Source organism: Zalophus californianus, chromosome 9, assembly GCF_009762305.2.
Source record: "Zalophus californianus isolate mZalCal1 chromosome 9, mZalCal1.pri.v2, whole genome shotgun sequence".
Classification (NCBI taxonomy): Eukaryota; Metazoa; Chordata; class Mammalia; order Carnivora; family Otariidae; genus Zalophus; species Zalophus californianus.
In genome coordinates, this window is record NC_045603.1 from 46,196,338 (window position 1) to 46,217,881 (window position 21,544).

Sequence of the window (21,544 nt, forward strand, 5' to 3'; positions counted from 1 at the left end):
CAATGCCTGAGGAGCAGCGATGGTGCGGTCGTAGAGTCTGCTCATGTAGTATTTCAGTTTGAAGTGTTCATCCCTTCAGTTCTGCTTACCACTCAGGGTTATAGGCCACCCTTTGGGGCAATAATAGTGTCATTCCAAAAGTGTAATTTTCAAAGGCAAATAAAAAACGCTGTTTCATTTGGCAGTGTTTAGCCACTTTCTAATAAACCAAATATTTGAAAGAAAGTAGAAGCCCGATACTATGCATATAACTTAACACCCATTTTAGGGTTTTGCTTTCTTTTGCATTGTGCAGAATTTGCTATTGTGTATGGTTCCTGGCTAGTAAGCACATATTTCTTATTAATCACAAAGCAAACATAACCGACACTGAGCAACTTGTGGAACTTTGTTTTTATCTCCACTTTTCCTTTACTATATAACTTCCCTGCAAACTGGTGCTTCCCTTGCCTCTGAATAGAATTTAGGAAGGTCTCATGACTTTTCTGGATGCTCTTTATATTACTTTAAAACCCAACACTCACTCTCAACCCATTAACAAAGATACTAATTTCAGGAAGTAACCCAGACTCTGAATTCAATATAAATATTAGCTTTTCCTCTCCTGTCACCCCATCCCTTTGGGCTTGAAGTAGGAAAAGGGAACTTGACCAAAATCTCCCACTTCCCACCTAGCTTTTTACCCACCTCTCCTAGTTTAATCATTATGCGTTCAGACCTGTCTGGGGTTGGAAAGTGGGGAGGGGAGACGGGAAATGAGAGCAGGAGAACCGGTACTTGAGGCTGCCATCATGAATTGGCGCGGTACTCTCCCTAAATCTCCAACTCCTGAGCCCTTCTAGCCATGGATGTCAGGGAGATTTGCCAGTTATTTTGAAATTGAATGCTTCTTGGTGGAGCACCTTCTTGTTTAGGTTGAATGTGTCTCAGCCAAAATGCTATTCTAACATCAGTTTGTAAGAGTACTCACTTATATCTGAAAAAATATATATATATATTTTGATATATTATATATAATATATATATAACTTTTTCACAACTAATACACAAAAAATTAAGTGTATATTTTAAGTATATAGCATATATTATATACATATATATTAGTACAAAAAAAGCATTAAGCATAGATTGTACTGATATATATATCATATATATAATATACTTTACTGATATCTATATGAAGTCTGTCAAATAAAAAGCATGCTGAATAATAACTATAATAGAAATATATCTGCCTGAACACTCAAGGATTGCCTTTTAGCAAAACTATTTTTCCATTTTTGCTCACATTTGATGATTGTGAAACAAACACAGAGAGAGCTCCCAGAGGTGGCCAGGCTCTACTGGGAAGAGTCAAGGACACCCAGCTCCAGAGCTCTGCGGCAGGCACACTGGCCCTTGGGCCAAACCAGCACTGTGTTACAGAGCTCATGTGACCCAGCACCAGAGCTGGATTTACAGGTTCAGGTCATGGTAAATACAGAGCAGGGTGTGTTTTGGTTTTTGTTTCTTAGTCTTTTTCTAAAGTGAAATCCATTGTAATGTTTATGAACTCCTAGATGGGGCACCAGAATGACTACATACTGAGTATTCATCAAGTCATGACTCATGTCCCAGTTTTCCCTTGAAGCTCAGGCAAAATCTCAACCATGTCTTGGGAAGCTGAGTGTGTAAAAGCTATGATCCTCCCAAAGGCAGTTTCTAAAATTGCAGTTTCCATGACTCTAATGCTTTAGTCAAGGCATCTCTGCTAGATCATCATTTGATTTAGGACGAGCATTTACTCTGTAACAGTTAATTATAAATAGCTGTAGTTAGATATTTGGAAGGGAAAAGTCACTTGAGAGGTAAAATTCCTGTGTTTTGAAAGTAATTTTGAAAGGTACCCTTATCTCGATACCTAGAAGAGCATAAGAGACAAATAAAATCATTCAACTTAATTGCTTCAAATTCGGTAAAAAGAAATTCTTTGCGCGTCAGTTGTTTTCTTTATCAGATAGCACCTGGTCTGTGATGATTTGGGATTGACTTAATATAACTCGGCTGTGAGTTGAGGTGGTCTGTTATCAGGTGATGACGGGAAAAATCCGAATGTGAGGATAGGAACTGTATTTATTCAACTTTGCATCTCCAGCATCTGAACGTAGTGCTTAATATGTTATAAAGTTTGTAGAAAGATAAAGAAAGGTGTGGAATGGAGTGAAGCAAATGGGGGTGGGGAGTGGAATGGCATGAAGTGCAGTGGAGTGGAATGAAGAGGAATGGAGTGAAATGGAATGGAGTGGAATGGAGAAGAGTGGAATGAAATGGGATGGTGAGGAGTGGAGTGGAGTAGAGAAGAGTGCAGGGAAATCGAATGAGGAGAATGGAATGGAGTGCTGGGAAAATGAGTCACTTGAAGTGGTATGGAAGTGTATGGAAGTGGTTGGAATTGTTGACCACTTGGGTAGGAAATGACCCATCTACCGTCAGTGTCCAGGTATGATGGTCATGTTGAATGGCCATGCACTTTTTTATTGCCTTAGTGTTTTATATTTTGTGTGAACGTAGAGTTTAATATTTAATACATAATAATATAGTGTTTCATTCAGGGGCTAATTCTCCAGTTCCTTTTCCTCCCTTCTAATTTCCCCCCATTTCATCTCTTAATCACCCTTCAACTCCCCCCCAAAAAATATTATAAGAGAAGAAAGGGGAAGAGACATTGATGACTGTTCAATTTAATAACTTTAGAAAATGTTCATCAACTCAACAAACATTTCTTGAGGACCTAACTAGTGTCAGAACAGAGTGGTTGAGCGCTCAGTCTTTGAGGTCAAACCCCTGACTCTGCCTCTTCCTAGCCAGTGACCTGGCAAATTACTTAAACTCTCTAAGCCTCAGTTTCCTCATCTACAAAACGGAACCTCTACCTCCAAGCTGTTGCAAGGATTGGGAGAGATAATGCATGTAAAATGCTTACTACAGCACTTGGTCCTTAGTAAGCATTTAGGAAATAATAGCTGTTATTGCTACCTTTCACTGAGACACAAAGATAAATGACAAAATTGTTGCCCTGAAGGAACTCACTATCTGCTGTGGTGTTGAGGGAAATAGAAATATACACAGGTTCTTATGGACTACAAAACAAGGTGCCTAACTAGTGTGAAGGTTTCAGGAAGTATCTTCTGGTAAAAGGAATATCTGAAATAAACCAAAAGGAGAATAGAGTAACCTAATAAGAGGTAGAGGAGTGGGAAGCAGAGAGGTGTAGGAACTGGGATGGGGTGGAATGGAGAGTTAGAAAGTGATTTCAATTCTTACCTAAAATTTACATTTTAAAGAAACTTGGAGATTTGATCACTTTAGTCCAATCATCTATTCTGTACTCATTTATTTTGGGCTTTCTATTTGCCTGACATTATGAGGGATGTGAGAATAAATAATAAATAAAATCATAATACAATATAGTCAAAATCATTGCATGTAAGACCAGCACTCTGCTAGGAAGGTAGAAAAGATTTCAACAGTGTAAGAGCCCTGTAATCATTCTCCCATGTACAGAAATTGAATGTATATTGATGAATATCTCAAATACATGTTTTCAAATGGTGTCTTCATCCAGAAATAGTCAGGAGTTCCTACTTGTTATTTTAATTAGTGACACTATTAAATTATCTGTCATTCCTTTGGTTCCCATCACATGTAACCACGAGGGAGAATTTAGAACACTTAACCTGAAATAGAAATCTAGAGAAGAATAAGAACTGAAATACTAAGATTTTTTATGCTTGGAAATGCTATGTATGTCATTACTACTAATTAATGTTTATGCAGTGACCATAGTGTTCTAGATCCACAATCAAAGGATGAATTGGGGTTGGAACATGGGGCTGGAAGAGTGGCATGTATTTATGTCTTTCCCTTTCGTCAACAGTCTCTCTGAGTTATGAGGAATAAAACATGAAGAGACACTGTGCAGTATCTACAAAGAAGAGAATCTAGGAGATAAAAATAATATCTAAGATTTGTGTGCCAGGAACTATGCTAAGCACTTTCATTTACTCTGGGAGGTGGGTACTTGTATCCATTTTCCATCACTGTATAACAAACCACCCCAAAACTTAGTAGTTTAACAAAATGACAGTTTACTATTTCTCATGATTTTGTTGATTAGTTGGGTGGTTCCTCTGCTGGTGTCACCTGAGCTCACCTTTGCAGGTGCATTTAGGTTGGAGGGTAAGCTGAGCTAGAAGATTCATAATAGCCTCCCTTGCATGACTAGCAGTCAGTGCTGGCTGCAGGATGGGGCATCTCCGTTCTTCTCCACATGGCCTCTCTTCCTCTGGTAGGCTTCCCCAGCTTCTTTACATGATAGTTGAGGGGAGTTCTGCAAGAAGGAAAAGGTGGAAGCTACAAGCCTCTCTAGGCCCAGGTTCTAGAATCACATATCACTTCTACCACATTTTATTGACCAATGCGGCCAGGTCAGATTTGAAGGTAGGGAAAACAGACCTCACATTTTGTTGGGAAGAGCTGCAAAGTCACATTGCAAAGGGCCACACATATTGGGGGAGGAAACTACAGCCATTAAATAATCTATCATGATATTTATTATTGTTGTTGTTACTACTATTATTATTATTTTGCAGATGCCTAGCTTAAGTTTAAAGAGGTTGAGGACTTGCCCGAGGTCAAATGATTAGAAAACAGCAGAGCAAGAAGAAGGGCACACACACACACACACACACACACCGGCACACTTGCTCACTTTACGCTCTTACCTAGAGCTCCTATTAATGAAGGTAAATACCAAGGAGGACATAATTTGAAACAATTACTAGTAATGCTACTGCAAAGTTGTCCTAGTTGACCCTTTGGGAGCAGAATTTTCCCTACTTTTCTCTTTCCCCCTCATTCCTCACATCCTCAGCTGCCGGTGTGAGGGGTCGGCCTTTGGAAGGCTGTAGACTTGGTTCAGTATGTGGTTTCAAAACTAACTCTCTCCCTCTCCCTTGCTCTCTCTCCCTCACCCTGGACATGAATTAAATCATCTAATACCAGTCGTGTGCCTAGTAGGGCTGGAAACCCCTGTGTACTTACTGTTAGCTATTGTTGTTATCCTTACCATGGTAATAGTATTATGTAGCTGTGTGTGTCTTTACAAGGACAAAGTTGATGAAACCAGAAGCTTGTCTACCATATGAGTTAGGGAATATCTAGATCAGTTGTTCTCAAAGGATGGACTCCAGACCCAGAACTTAGAGCTACTGAATCAGAAACTCAGTGTAGGGCCCAGTAATCTGTGTTTTAACAAGCCCTCCAAGTCACATGGATGCACTTGAAGTTTAAGAACCACTGACCTAGACAAATCTGGTCCCTGACCAACAATGTCTTCCTCATAGAGTTCTAGATGCCTTAGTTTCCCACAATTGATGGCGCTTTAGTGTGTTGTGTTACGAGGAGGTGGGCCAGGGCACTATAAAAGCTAAATAATCAGTAGTGGAAATTAATTTATCTAATTACAACCTCCTACTATTCCTTCACAGAGTGTACATTCTGTAAGGAATGGGGCCTAGGGTGGTTAAGTGGAGCCTGCACAGATAGGGAACTGCTGCTAGACCCCAGGGTTTTTGTGGTAATTAGAAAAGGGTGTTTCCAGGCACACAGTTCCACCATGAATGCACAAGACATGGTAGTGGGACATGGGCTGGATTCCAGCCCCAGGCACACTCTCAGCCGGGCATCCCCATATACCACCTACACTAAGAAAAACTGAGTCTTTGCGCCCTGGCCCAGTGGCAGATGAAGCCGGATGTAGGTGTCAGAAGTGTGCCCTGCATCATCCAGCCATTCGCTGTGGGCAAGGTGAGACAGGCAGGGCTGGAGGCAGCAGGAAGTCAGTCTGTTGGGGGACCTGAGTGATGGGGGGCAGGAGGAAGAGTCAAATGTGAAGTGGCCTCCAAAGGGATAGAGGGTGGACCTTTGACTTCACTTTAGCTTCAAAATCTGACCAGCCTCTATCTGTTGTTTGAGTAGTGGACTCTAAAGAGACGTCTAGTCTGGACCCCCTCTCAGCCATGTGACCTTGATGGAGATGGTGTGATATAATGGTAAAAGGCCAGGGCTCCCATGTTGCAAAAACCTGGTTTAAATCCTGGGGGGATGGGGGGATGGCATCTACTCGTTACTCAACTCCAGTCATAATTGCTTCCTCTTTAAAATAAGGATAAATAAGGGTATGCTGCCTCACAATGCAGTTGTGAGGATTAAAATCTGATTAAGTGAAGTGCTTAGTCCATTGGCCACACGTGCTAAGTAGTTGATCATTATAGCAATTAACACCAGCTTCCTGTTTCTGCTTCATCATTCCCACCCTGCCTGCTTCAAAGAGTTGTAAGAACCAGGAAAGCTGACATCATTACACGAAAATGCTTGGAGAGGGATACCATGTTGAACACGAATTGAAAAAAAAAAAAATGTTCCCGGTTGGTTTAGATTCTGCTAAAGACCATGAATCTTGTTTGGAGGCACACCTCCTTCTTCCCCTCCCCACCCTGCCGGGCCCTGGCCTGAGACAGGGATCACGTTTCCTCTGTTCATGAATAGCCATTGTGGTACAGCTCAGGCCTGAACTGTTCTGTGCTTCCTTCCATTTGGCCTTCAAAGAGATCACACCCCACTGTGAGCCTCCAAATAAGTAACGAGGCAAATGCAGAAAATCCCCAACTCCTCCTACCTCCCTCAAGTCTGGGGTAACCTCCTTTTTTGTGTTACTTGAAGTATGGGGGAGGGGTGTCCTGCTGCCACCAGTCTTCTGGGGTCAGAAGAACTAAAGAAAGGACAATACTCCCCCTTTACTGAGGCAAATATCTAGAGGGAGAAGTGCAAAGATGTAGCAAAAAAACAAACAAAACAATCAAAAAACCGAAAGACAAAAACAGAAAACCATCCCCTAATCATTCCTCATGAACAAGGACTCTTAGATTGTCTAGTGTGCTTGGGGTACAATACAAGCAGATTCTGAGACTGCTGACAGGGCAGAAAGGTCATTCTGAGGAGTAATAGCTTGTGTAAGGGATGTATTCCTAAATACCCTGATTTAGAATTAGCATCATTCAAGCCTAATTCTGACAAAGAGCTGTAGTTTTCTTAGTTTGCCAGCTATAGCGGATTGCCATGTGCCAGTAGCATAATACAGTCTATAATTTACTTGAATTTAAAGTCCTCCGGCTTTAAAATCTCAAGGATTTTTCTTTTCTCTGCTTTTCTTTTTGTTATGATTTGCATTACTTTCTATTTTGTGTGCACAAAAGTTATGTTCATATTTTGTCACAATATAAATCGTGTGCACATAAAAATGCAACCATGAAACAGAACATGTGCATCGAAATGGGCTCCTTAACAGGCCAGGATTTCTCTGGCACATTGGTTTCCCTGAGCAGATAAGTGCTGATGCAGTGGAGAAAGGAGCAAAGAAAGGGGGAAATGATATCAAAGGAGAAAGGAGGATGTGCTAATTGACATAGGAAGTCTTTGGCTCTCAGCCCTGGCCTTACATACATCAGAATCACCAGGGAAGAGTTTTAAAGATGCAGATTCTAAAATTCTGCCTCAGTCCTTTCATCAGCATTTAAATGAATCAGCATTTACTAATACAGGACCTCAGCACCTAGGGTGTAAAAATCTCCCCATTGATTGTAATACGTGATTAGGTTTTCGATCCCTTGGAGAATAACTGAATAATCAGCTTGTTAGAACAAACATTGACCATAAGAGAAGGGAAAAGTCTGGCTGGAGAGGTATAATCTGAATGGAATCTCAAGGAACTATCCGACAAATGCAAATGGAGGACAGTACTATAGAAAAACTGACTCATATCATTCAAAAAGATCAATGTCATAAGGATCATTTGAAAAGGCTGAGGAATTGTTCCAGATTAAAGAAGATTAAGGAGACTTGACAAGGAAATGCAATACAGGATCCTAGGCTGGATCCTTACTAGAGAAAACAAAAAACAAACAACAACAAAAAAAACCCAAATGCTAAAAAGAACGTTATTGAGACAATTAACAAAATTGAAATATGGATTGTGGATTAAAGCATTATAACAATTTTGAATTTTCTGAATTTGGTAACTTTACTGAGACTACACACTTAACTCAGGATATACACAACCAGCTCTGAAAGGTTAGTTCAGGTAAAAACAGTCTATACGGAGAGAAGGAAAGAATGGGAAAATGAATGTGGGAAAATGTAAAAAAAAAAAAAGCAACAGAATTAGTAGGTCTGGGTAAGGGCATATAGAAGCATTCTGTACAACTCTTACAATGTATAAGTCTGAAAAAATAAAAAGTTTAAAAAATAAAAAGAGGAGTTTGCTTAAGGGCTTTTAGAGGGTAGAATCCAAGGGAGGCTACAGTGTTAGGGATAGACCAGCGGCTCCCACCAAGACCTGGATGTCTTGTTCAAGGACCAAGGGGAGAGAAAATGGGGGCAGAGGAAGAGGAAAGCAAGCACCACGAAAGGAATGATGATGAATTTGCAAGAAAGAACAGTAAAGCCAAGAGTCAGAGCTGGAGGATGGGCCAGTTGGTAAGCCTGAAGATAAGCTCAAGAGCTCTGAGAGAGAGAAGTGCTTTAAATCTCTGTATCTTCGCCCGGCTGCCTAGTGATTGCACCAGCATACCCCCCCCACACAATAGCAACTGGAAAGGGGAAATGCTATGAATTCCAGGAGCTGTCTTTAAAGCAAAATTCCTTTCCACTCTTCCCACACTTTGGGGGAACAGGCAATAGAAAACTCCCATTGCTAGATCCAGCTGAGATCCCAACCAGGTAACCTGTTGGGGAGGTACATGGGAGGCACCTCTTTTTCTTCAAAGCTCTTCTGTTTTGGATTTCTAATAGATGTCAGCCAAGAAGTACACCCAATGTGCAGAGCTTTACTAGGTGCTTGCCTTTCATCTGTGTGTCTGTCAACATTTGTGTTTGCTCCCCTTTCTGCAAGACTGTCCTTGCAGTCCAGAACAGCACAGCTGTGGAGACGATAATGAAAGAGTGGGCTTTGCCAAGAGTGTTGACCCTAGTGGTCTGAGTTAAGTGACCTCCTGCTCATTTGAGAAGCATTAGATCTTCCATGGAGTAGGCAGGGTCTGTCCATTTGGAGTAGGGGCTGACTGGTCACTAGTTTATCCCAAGGCTTAGGTGCTAGGTATTCTTGGATTCTGTGATGCTAAGGGCTTGGGGTCTGCATTGGAGAGCTGAAGAATGAAATCGTGTTTCAGATTTACGAATACTTAGTCATGCCCTTATTTAGTGGTGGAGCTATGAATGTTTCCTCTGTCAATAGAAAGTAGACACTGAGTCTCCACAACCTGGGGATGTGGGTGAGATAATGAAGATATATGGGTTCTTTCCTTCATGAGGTTTATAATCTAGGCGACAGTTTTATCATTACATTTTTTGAAAAATATGATAAGAACCTTTGATCTTCCACTTTGATCACCGTCAGCCCCAACATCTAGGGGACTCTAGGATGCTCTGTGTCTGCCTCCTCCAGCAGACAAGGGGATGGCTCTGGGGCGGGGCGGGGGGGGGAGCTATAGAGAAGAGGCAGGCAAGAATGTGGGCCCAACAAACCTCCATCTCTTGATTTTTTTAAAAGAAAAGTCAAAATCCAGATTTTTTTAACGTAAAATCTGTTGTTCTCAACATGAGCCAACTATTCTATTTTTTTTTTTTTCAAAACAATGTTAGGGAGCGCCTGGGTGGCTCAGATGGTTAAGCATCTGCCTTCAGCTTGGGTCATGATCCCGGGATCCTGGGATCAAGCCCCACATTCGGCTCCCTGCTCAGCGAGGAGCCTGCTTCTCCCTCTCCCTCTGCCTGCTGCTTCCCCTGCTTGTACACTCTCTCTCTGTGTCAAAAATAAATAAAATATTTAAAACAAATAAAACAATGTTAGGATCACACTATAAAATCCAGAAAAGGCAAGCGTGCTGGCCAAAGAGTGAGCCCTGTGTTTGTGACCTTCAGAGAATCATGGGAAATAATGCTCTAGCAACAGTGGTACCCAGAAAAAAAAAAGAGGACAGAGTCTCCACCCTCCAATCATTGCTTTCTAAGACAGATGAACTAGGTGATCATTTCTTTTTGTTTTTGTTCTCCTTTTCCTGAAAGCCAGTGTTAGCCCTGCTTTGTCTGTCTACCACGCTAGGGGCTAGGGTTTGGACGTTGGTCTAGTTCCTGAAGCTGGAATGTGAAGCAGCCCCGCCCACACAGACCCAGGACGCCTTTAATACCTTGACTTTGTGAACAGATGGTTTCTGGGGGGTGGGGCGGTGGGGACTGAGAAGCCGGAGTGAAGACACAGCAGAAGCAGCTGAGGTTGAAGATGTTACAGTCACACCTAGTTTTAAGTTGTTATGGTGACAAAGCTGTGACAAAAGCTATGCAAAACCCTTTTCCTCCAGATTAAAAAAAAAAAACAAAACAGTAACAACAACAGCCTAGGGGAGGGGAAGAGGGTGAGAAACCAGTGCAGAAAAAAATACCAGGAAACCTTAGAGATGTGTCTGCTGAGAGATGGTGGAGCCTGGCGCTAGAGACATATCCGGCACCCCCACCCCTCCCTTTCAGGACTTAAAAAAACCTCAGCATGGTCACCAACCAGAGCAGCCCTTGGATGTCTTTTGTGCTCATCTACTGAAAAGTTTCTCTTGGGTACGAGATGGGGAAGCAACGGTAATTTATTATCATTTGGTTTTTCTCAGAAAAAAATCTCATCCATGGACTTTGTCATACTCTAGCATTACTGGGTGCTCAGCATCCGTGATATATTGGTATTCATATAATATTATTACCACTGAATAATCATAGTATCTAACATTTGTTGAGCCCTTTAGCCAAGGACCATGTTTTACACAACACGGGTCCTTGCCATTTAATCCTTACAACTCCTACCCCTCCCAAATGCCTTTATTATTTCCATTTTCCTAGAGACCTATGACCTAGGACGCGTATGACCTAGGAGGATAGAGAGATTCCTTGAAGTATAAGTATTCAAAAAATGGTATCTCTAAACTCAAAAGAGGATAGTCACGGTTCTTAAAAAAAAAAAAAAGCTGCTTATCAAAATTACCTTACCTTAAATTTTAATGCACCTCTTTTTAAATGTATGACACCTGTTAGTTAAAATGTATTCATTTCTGTCATAATTTATTATTGAGCCAGTTTGAATTAAAACTTAGAAAAGGATTCACCATCTTATAATCATTTTTAATGGGCACATTCCCTGATTGCTAGGCTTTCTTCTTTTTAACAATATCTGGGGAAACACACATGAGGGTCTCATGACAAAAGTACTTCCTTGGAGAAAAAAGCATCAGAATTGGCCCATCATCTAATATTTATTAAGTCTGCTGCATGTTGATCCTTTTTCCTTTAGCATCCACATTTTATTTTTATTGAGAAGTTATAAATATCAAATGTGTTCTAAATATATGTAATAGGAAAAATATATTTTATATAACATATAAATAGGCTTATATATTATATGAAATATATTATTATATATTATATCACCAATTTACTTATTTGACACCTTCTAAAATAGTTTGAGACCTTCTAAATCACTTACCTAGCTCCTTGTAACCAGAGAGCTCAGACTTTAAATTTAAAAGAAAAAGAACAATAAGACATTATTAACTCTTTTTACTATAAAACAATATCTGGTGCAGGGCTTTAAAAAAAAAAAAAATGGCTCCACCATGGCATTTTTGATCCCTCGGGTTGTGATGAGGCCTAGAATTTACACTTCTGGCAAGTTCTCAGAGGATGCCGCTGCTGCACTTTGAGAACCACCATGCGGAAGGATAGGCCTTCCTCCCCTCTCTCTTTCCCTCTTTCAATCTTCCCTCCCTCTCTTCTCGTTTCCCACCTCATTCTCTTCCAAATCAATCTTCTCCTCTTTGATTCCTTTACCCTTTCTCCTTTTTTCCTCTTCTCTTTTCCGCCCTCCCTTCCAAGGTGGTGTTTGAGGCATCCGACAAGAACATGTTTACAAGGACTTGTTTTGAGTATTTATCCACATAACAATATTTACTGAGCAGGTACAAAGATTCCTTCCTGCCTCCCTTCCTTTCTTCATTCATCCATTCTTTCAATAAGTATTTGATGAGACTCTTTTATGCCAAGTTCTATGCAAGAAGAACAAGATTGCCCTAAGAGAATTCTCCATATGCTTGGGAAAGGCAGGCAGTCAGAAGCATATAAGGCATTATATTATTACCAGGTGTAATTAATGCTCTGAATTGAACAAGTGGATTGCTGAGATGAATAATAATAAAAGGACGCTTTTTCCTTGTGTGGTCAGAAGGGGTCTGGCCCCATTGGGATGTGTTGACGCTGAGACCTTAATGACTGAGTGGAAGATAACCAAGGAGAAAATCTGGGGAGGAGTGGTCCAAGAAGATGAAAAGGCAGGTATAAAGGCCCTGAGGCAGGAAAAGGTCAGCTCTGTGTTGGGGTGTCTCCAAACCCCAGGCACACGGTAGGTTCTCAGTCAATATTTGCTGAACGAATGAGTAAGTGAATTATCAGACCCAGGCCACTGGAGCAAGGATGCAAGAAGAGAGGCCACATCATGAATGGCTTTTTAGGTTATGGGTGAGGAGTTTGGATTAACCAATAACTTGAGCAATCTACTCTGCCCTCCCCTCCTCCCTGCAACCTTTCCCACACCCACCTCACACCCTCCTCTACAGTAGCAGTTCTCAAAGTGTGGTGCCTGGACCCCTGATCACTGGTTGTTTCTCATTCAACATCTGTGTTTATAAGCTGACAAGAGCCGTGCTCTCATCCATGAATTCATAATTTATGACTATGTAAATTATAACAATTAATTGCTATGACAATTTGTTTAAAAGGCAACTGTTTGTCCACTCACGTCTAATCAGAAGCAGCCCCACCCTTCCAATGCAGTCTGGGACACGTTTCCTAGTGGCAAAGAGAAGTGGTCCCAAATTCCTGGAATGCAGTAACCTCCAAAGCATATGCAGTGTCATGATGCAGGATAAATAGGTTCAAAAGAAGTTGTGGAATTCCAAATAAAGATGAGAACAAAGAAGAATGAATCAATTTATTTATACTTTGTAAAGTAGTTTCAAATAAACTCCTCATAGGAAAAAAACAATATCTGGCAACTTTCCCCAGTCCCAAACTGCCTTGAATCCATTACAGTTCTCTTTAATTTCTCATATTAATATAACTTTTTTAAAAAAAGAAAAATGTAATCAGTAAAAGCCTAAGTTTAAACTTTTCCTCATTGTTTCACAATATGCTAATCCTTATGGGCTATTTAGGATCCACTCACTTTGGGGGGGAACTCTCCTGTAAGCCTTAAGATTCTCCAGGAAAAAGAACTCGGGGTTATATAACTTTGGAAAAGAAATGTCTATGACCACTACTGGGCCTTTGCTTCACGCATTGCTATGATTCTTCATACACATCGATAGTAAAATAAATGGCAACACATGATTCTAAACATGTGTCTCTGATACACCAAAAATAAAAGGCCCCTATTTAAAAAATCATTTCTTCTTTTCTTAATTCCTATTTCCAAGGGCATTATTAGCAGATCACTGCTAATAACCTAGAATTTGGAAACATCTAAACTGTATTGTAAGGATTTTTTGCTATCCCCTTGCTTGATTAGTCCTTCAAATTTTGTCTTTTCTGATGCATTTGCCTGCACCAAAGGAAGGATTGTAGGAAGAATGTTAGTCTGTTGAAAATGAAATATAGTTTTTAGATTAACTTATAGGGTAGGGTAGGTTGTGGCATGCAGTGTTTAAAAGAAAAAAAAGATGGTGGGCAAAACTTGGAGGGGATAGAATTTATTGAAGATTTGGGCAAAGGACAGAAAAGAGTATTTAGTATATTTGGGGGAGATTTCAAATCTGTGGGGCAATTTATGAGAAAATTCTATAAACCTCAATGGAAAAGACAAAGCAAGAGAGAGACTGCAGAAGTTAGAAAAGCGCAACCTACGTGTTGGTTGAATTTAAAAGAGAGGGGAAAGAGGTAATGGGGATGCAGTCTATTACCAGATAAACCAACACCTGGACAGCACATAAGCATTTACAAAAGGTGCTTTCACACCTGTGATCTTATTTATTCTTCATAACAGCTCTAGGAAGTATTTAGAGTGGTATAATTCCAGTTCGACAGACAAGGAAGCCACATTGTTTTCTGAATACAGCAAGAAAAGAGAAAGGTAATGAATGTTGAGAGGGAACGAAGCTGCAAAAAGACCCCTTTAAGGGCTGAAGGCAGCCTGTCTCTAACAGAGAGGAGGGGACCACCTCTGATGCTGCAGAGGCACGGGAGGCTGTGAAAAGCCATTGAACGCGGGGGCAAAATGTAGAGCGCGAGAAAAGCTCTCTTGGAAGGCAAGTCATCTGGGCAGAGAAATAGAAAAGAGTCTGTCTTCCCAGAAATACACACGGTTCAGGTTTGCCCTTTGAGTGTTTGCTAACTTGAAAAGGAGATTTGAGATCTCTGGTCTGGCTGCAGATTTAAGCCCATAGAATCTCTGAAGGAGTAGAAATTTCATTTTTTCATTCAAAGGTTTCTTAAAAACATGTCTTCTGAAAGAATCGAAACAATTTTCACTTTTTCCTGCTTCTCCTCAAAGTAGATACAGTTGACACAGAAGTCAATCCTCTAGCTTTCTGTAGAATCCGCCTATCTGAGAAAGAAGGGAATATGACATTCTCCTTATTGATTTAGCTCCAGAGTATTTGGTTTTGAAAATTAAACTGTGAAATCTCATCTCTTCTGGCAGTTGTCAGAGAAGGCACCCAAGAAAAGCAATTGAGCGTTACAAAAGTTGTTGCCATATTTTGCTTGTATCACCTGTGTACAATTAAACATTTTTGTTCTTTGGTTATTAGGAACTCTTTTAAAATCCATTTTCAGATACATGATGATTCAGATACTGAGGCAGTTGGGCAGTTGCTAAAAAGCTATAGTTAGTGCTGGAAACTGAGTAAATTCCAGTTTTTGTAATACGTGTGGGAACTGAACCATCAATAGTGTTTTCCTCAAAGGAGAGTTTTACTGCTTTCTTATATTGCTTAGACAATTATGGATGAAATGGTATTAACTACTAGACGGTCAGTGGTGAAACTGCTTTGCGGTTTGCTTTGTGGGTTGAACAACTGGCGGTGATTACATTTGTTCTTGGTCAGCGGCATTTGCATAAGATTTAGGGAGGACACCGACCTCTATACAAGAAAAAGGGGAAAGTGAACGGCAGAGAAAAAGAAAGGTCAAGTTGACAATGGACAAGATCCTTTGGGGGTCTTTTTCTCTTGCTGGTGTTAGGGGGATATGCATTGGGACAAATGACTGCTTTGAGGTGAGAAGGGCAAAAGCACTCTAATAAAAGGCTTCAGGAAGGAGTGTAGGCGACCTAGGGAAATCTGCTGTGGTCAAGTTTAATCCTGGGAAAAGAGGCCCTGGAGAAAGCAGATGAGGAAGATAGGAAGGAAGATAGGGAGGGGGAGGCGCTGGGTGTGGAGGGAGGAAGGGGGTGGGGGGGGCTGGAAAGTGAGAGGGAGCAAGTACTGACTGTGGCTAGGACAGCGGGGAAGAGGACTACCGAGTGGGAAAAAGTGAAAGTCGCGGGAGAGGAGGAGGAGGAGGAGGCAGAGCTCGGTGGGCCCGGACGGGACCCCCGGCCAGGGGGGCGGCGGCGCCGGGGAGCGGGGGCAGCGCGGCTCGCCGCGGGCCCCCTTGGCAGCCTCAGGCGTTGGCTCCTCGGGGCTCCCTCCCTCGCCGGCGCATTGTTCCTTTGCCGGGAGACGAGGAAATTGCCTTTTGATTGCGGAAGTCCGCGGCCGGGGCCCGGGGCGAGGCAGCGCGGGTCAGCATGGCAGCGTGGGAAGGGCGGCGCGCTGCCTGCCCCCGCCGCCTCTCGCGTCCGCAGCCCGCCCGGGGCGGCAGCAGCAGCGGCGGCGGCAGCGACCGCGGCGGCCCCTGCGCGTCGCCAGCCCAGAGGGAAGCGCTGTGCGCCCGCGGGGCGCGCTGAGCGCGCGCAACAGGTGCCCCCCGCCCCGCGCCGGCCGTCGGGGCCGCCGGGCGCCCCAGCCCCTCTGCTGAGTTGGGGTGGTGAGCGCTGAGCGCGATGCTGAGCCATGGAGCGGGGCTGGCCTTGTGCACCGCGCTGAGCCTGCTGCAGGTGAGTGGCCCGAGGGAGGTGGCGGGCCGACGCGCCCCTCCCTGCAGAAGACCAAACTCCCAGTGGGCCGTCCGGTCGCCTGGGTCGTGCTTTGCAGAGGGAGATGGCCGAATTTCTTCCTCTCCCTGGGGAAGAAAGGTCCTCTCGTGAGCCCTCTCCGGCCAGACTGACAGTTCATCCTACTGTCAGAGGCACCGAGCCGCCCTCCTTCTCCAGCCGCTCCCCAGAAAGAGCAGGCCAGGGAGAGAGGCCACCCACCTCCTCCGCGGGTCTTTCCTTGGGCTGGAGGGCAAAGGGTTGGGCAGAGGGATGAGGAGGCGGCTTGGGGACCTTGCTGTGGACAAGTCCCGGGACGGTCTAGACGGCGGGCTTCAGCTGCTTTTCGTTCCTTTGCAGACTGGACTGGGGGAGCCAGTGAGATGTAACTTCACCCTGACGGAGTCCAGAGTCTCCAGCCGGTCCGCGTCTCTCCAGTGGAGAACTTTGGGGTCACCCTGTAACTTCAGCCTCATCTATAGCAGTGACACGTCAGGGGTCGCATGGTGCCACCCCACGCGGATAGACAACACCACCTATGGATGCTACCCCAAGGATCTGCAAGCGGGAACCACCTATAACTTCAGGATTGTGTCTCTGGATGGAGAAGAGAGAACTGTCGTCTTGCAAACAGGTAAAGGGTGACAGGTGCAGTTGGACGGCCAGGCCACTCTGGTCTGAGCCCTGTCTTTTCAAGCCAGTGTTTCATTTGAGCTCCAGGCATACAGAAAGTAAAGGTAAAAATACCTGTGAAGATAAATATTGACCAAGATTTCTAGTTTCCTCAGATCTGGCCAGAAGGACCTTGGTTGACTTTTAGAGATTTCCTTAGTGCTGAAGACAGCAGACTAGCTCTTTGAAGGGGGAGTGCAGCAGAGAGGAGCTGTGGGCTGTGGAGGGAGTTTGTTAAATTTGCTAAAATGGTGTGGTTTGAGCTTCCATCACATTAAACCGTCAAGCCCTGGAATAATTTTAAGCAAATGTTTTTAGAATAAATAATGGAAGTGCAACGATTAGGGATATGCCTTTCCTCAACTTATTTTATTTTTGGAACCAGGACATAAAATCTTCAGGAATAGAAAGCCATTCATAGGGGAAAATTCGAAAAGTCCCTTCAAATGAGGGCACGAAAATTAATTTGCATAACTGGAATAACTAAAACAGCTACATAGTATCAGAGACGGTCCTTTGGTTACTCTGAACTTCAAGTCACTTACTTTCTTTACAGTTTTGGTAAACCCTACCATGTGTATATAGGAAGAGTTTGTCTTTCCTGCATCAGTTTTCTTGTCTGTAAAATAAGAGTGTCAGACCTGGCTGTTCAGGTCCAAGTTCTTACCAAGTGCCAATGACCTAGGTAGGGGGCTGTCATACTCTAACCTCGTTATTCCTATCAGCTACCCATTACATGTGCTCTAAATTCTCTAACTTTGATGTTTTGTGACTTCATTAGTCTTCCTTTTAACATTGTCTTTACTTGTCGCAATAGTGAAACTTCACTTCTATTCAGAAAGTCAATTTCACAGAAAAATTCTGGAAGTCAAATTTTTTAGAAATGTGTTGTCCTTACTACTGTTTCATGTTCAACCTGAACAAAGATGACTTCCTTAGCTATCGTTCTTTAAAAAGGTGTGAGAACTTTCAGTTCTCAAGGCAGTTACAGCAGGGTCAGGAAATGTAGCTGGGTTCATGTAGTAAGTCAGTCAAATATTCATTCTCTTCTTTTTTCGGAGAAAAATTAAGAACGCCCAATTACATCACTTGGCTTACTTCAGATGAAACTTTGAGATAATTTCTGATATTTGCAGGAACTTAAATTGAAAGGAAACACCGCTCATGAAGAATTTGGTTATGTTTTTATATGGAATCAAAGAGAGACTGAAATCAACCACATAATTAGAACATTTTACAGAAGTTGAAGTGGTTATGTTTTTAGTCATAAAGCTGTTGGTCTCTTGGTATGGGAGGATAGTTTTGTGAACACGCAGATTGCTAATGCTGTGAAATTTATGACATAGAACTTCCAGATGTGTTCATTGCATTTGTTAAGGTGTCTGTTGAATGGGCAGAACTATTTTTAAAAATAGGAAAAAGACTCACTGTGGGTGTTACTAGTTAGAATGCGCTCCAAGTCTAATTATGCTTGTAGGTGTTCCAAATCCAAAGACATTTGTGAAATGTAAGAAATATTTGCATTTTATTGACTATGTTGAGTTAAAAAAAGACTTCATCAGCATTCAGGCTTTCATCATTTTTCTTAAAGACTTACTTTTTACAGTATCACAAATATACTTTTCACCACAAATTCTATGAGCTCCATGATAAATGTGAAGGATGAAATTTGCAGGTGATGGTTGTATAATGATATTTTTTCCCCACACTTATTTGTATGATGGTGTAATGCTTAGGATCATCTACATTTTAAAAATAATTTTATTTAAATAAACATTTTTATTTTATTTATTTATTTATTTATTTATTTATTTATTTTTAATGTTTTACTTTTTTAAAGATTTTATGTATTTATTTGACAGAGAGACAGCGAGAGAGGGAACACAAGCAGGGGGAGTGGGAGAGGGCGAAGCAGGCCTCCCGCGGAGCAGGGAGCCCGATGCAGGGCTTCATCCTAGGACCCTGGGATCATGACCTGAGCCGAAGGCAGACGCTTAACAACTGAGCCACCCAGGTGCCCCTAAGTAAACATTTTTTAATTAAGATGTGTTAAAAATGTTTCAAGGAGGATTTTTTTGGTTGGTTGTTATTTGTTTTTTTGTCATTAGTGCTTTCTATATTTTAAGGGCATATGTGAATTTTTCATGTAGTTGAGAGAAAGTACTGGTATTTCTCTAAATTTTTAGGTTACAAAGGTGAACTCTACAAATCATGTTTTACTCTTAGTAAATTAGGACCAACTAGTAGTATAATATTAAGTCTGAGATATACCTTCAAACAAAAGAAGTTATTCAAAATGTGCTTTACTACTCCATTTTGCCTGTCTTGTCAGTCTAGAATAAAAGAGAATGAGAGCAAGACATGATTTGACTAGAGATACAACAGTTGCTTAGATTATCTCTGTATCATTCCAAGTGTGATTTATCTGATTGTTTTTCCTGATAAACTGTCTAAAACAGTTGATTTATTGTCATGTAGACGTGGCCTTAAAGATTAAAAAAAAATTTTAACTACATGGGAAATATTTTAGCAACAATCAGTTTTCACTCCAGATTTAAGTCAGAATTGAAAAAACATACATGGATTCAGCAAACATTCACCAAGCACGGGATACTGCAGGGAATTAAGCCAAGTGGTGACTGGTGTGCTTATAAGGATGAAGACCAAAACATGGCCCCTGTCCTTGCAGTCTGTGCAGAGGTGAGGGGAGGTCATGATGAAGGTGGGGACAGAACTTTCGCACTTCTTTCCTGGATGAAGACCTTGCCCTGCCTCGTGTATGCCATGCTGCCATCACCCCAGAGAAGGCGAGGCAGTTCTCAGGTGTCTTCGGTCATTAAACTGGTTGATGCAACAACCATGATAAGTTGAAAGCCAAATTACTTAGTTGTGAACAAAAATAACTTGGAAGTCAAATTATCTAGTCATGAATTCATTGGAAATCAACTAATGAAGACAATATCGAAGAACTCCAACACTTTTGTATCACTGTGTCCTCAGAGTCTAAGCAGAGGGCTGCAAACTGGTAGCCCCTAGGGGTGTCTAGCTAGGTGTCTAAATAATAATATGTTTCGTTTGGCTCACGTAACGTTTGTGAAAAATCCAGATTATTTTTACCAGCATTAAAAATGGAAAATTCACATAAGTGCCAGATTTCTGGGTTCCCCTAAAATATTGGAAGATTTGACAAAGCTGGACCACTCTGCCTAGAATTCTCTAGAGCTAAGTTGTAGTTTCTCTCCATTTAGATACCAATTCACTGGAATCCCCTTGGACCACTTCATTTATTTCCGTACTTGAATGCATCCTAAAGGCACTTGCGTTTGTTTAAATGAAACTTTAGGGTTTTTGTTTAGAACTTTTGGGGGGTTTATCTTCCCACAAGTAAGAAGTAGTTTTTCAATATCTAAAATGGCACATGGTATTCAATAAATATTGACTACATGGATGGATAGATGGATGAATGAATGGATAGATGAATGGGTGGATGGATAGACAGATGATAGATAGATAGGAATGAATAAAGTGAACATTTCAGTGGGAGGATATACGTATTCTAAGAATATGATCTATTCTCCTTGGGTTATAGGTAAGTTATAGAAGCCAGGGAAGTAGTCTGGTAGTAAAGAACTTCACTTAGGGGAAGACTATCTCAATAGCATATGCCTTCTTGTTAGTCAGTTTCAGCTACTTAATAATCAGCCTAGAACAAAGGGTGAAAAAAATTAGCTCTTTTAATATGGCTAATTCCTTCGTCTTTAATTAAAAAAAAAAAACACTTTAGGAGCATTAATTACCAAGTCACCATATCAGCTCTTATTTACACTTCAAAATGTTACTTATTGTATTAGTTTACTAGGCCTTCCATGACAAAATACCAGACCGAGTGACTTAAATAACAGAAATTTATTTTCTCACAATTCTGGAGGCTAGAAGTCCCAGAGCAAGGCATCAGCAGCTTTCTTCCTGTGGATTCTCTAATTGGCTTGCAGGTGGCCGCCTTTTTGCTATATCCCCACATGCTCATCCCCCTCTCTGTGTTCTAGAAGGACGCCAGTCATGTTGGGTTAAGGCCCACCCTAAAAATCTCATTTTAACTTCATTCCCTCTTTAAAGGCCTTATCTCCAAATACAGTCCCATTCTGAGGTACTGGGAGTTGAGGGCTTCAGTATATGAATTTTAGAGGGACACAATTCAGCTCATATGCTTAGAGAGCTTTAAACATAAGCCACCACTTCCCAATAATGTCTGTAAGCTACTTGCATCAGAATCTTTGACAGAATATCTTATAAAAGCATGTATTATTGGCTTCTACCCCACATGTAATGAATTTAGAAGAAGTGGAGGCTGGGGTATCTGATTTTAAGCAAATATCTCAGTGAATCGATGCACAATGAAATTTAAGAGCTATTGACATGGTTTTTCTATTATTCCTTGGCATTAAGATTTGGGTAGCATTCTTCTTTATGCGCGGCTAAATCTGTAATACCGAAGAAAATTATCTTAGCCAGGAAGAAACTGTAATATTTGTCTTGTGCTTTTATAGTATCTAAAATACTTCCACCCACTTTATTAAGTAGGTAAGAGTATAAAATATATATTATACTTAC

At 41.6% G+C, this 21,544-nt stretch overlaps 1 protein-coding gene across 1 annotated transcript in view; it reads left to right on the top strand.

The window, feature by feature from the left end:
* PTPRB (protein tyrosine phosphatase receptor type B) overlaps positions 1 to 21,544 on the top strand; it is a 110,479-nt gene that overhangs the window by 11,823 nt on the left and 77,112 nt on the right. Inside the window, 1 exon segment of the mRNA XM_035729139.1 lies at positions 16,622 to 16,895. Within this exon segment, the coding sequence (XP_035585032.1) occupies positions 16,622 to 16,895 (274 nt within the window).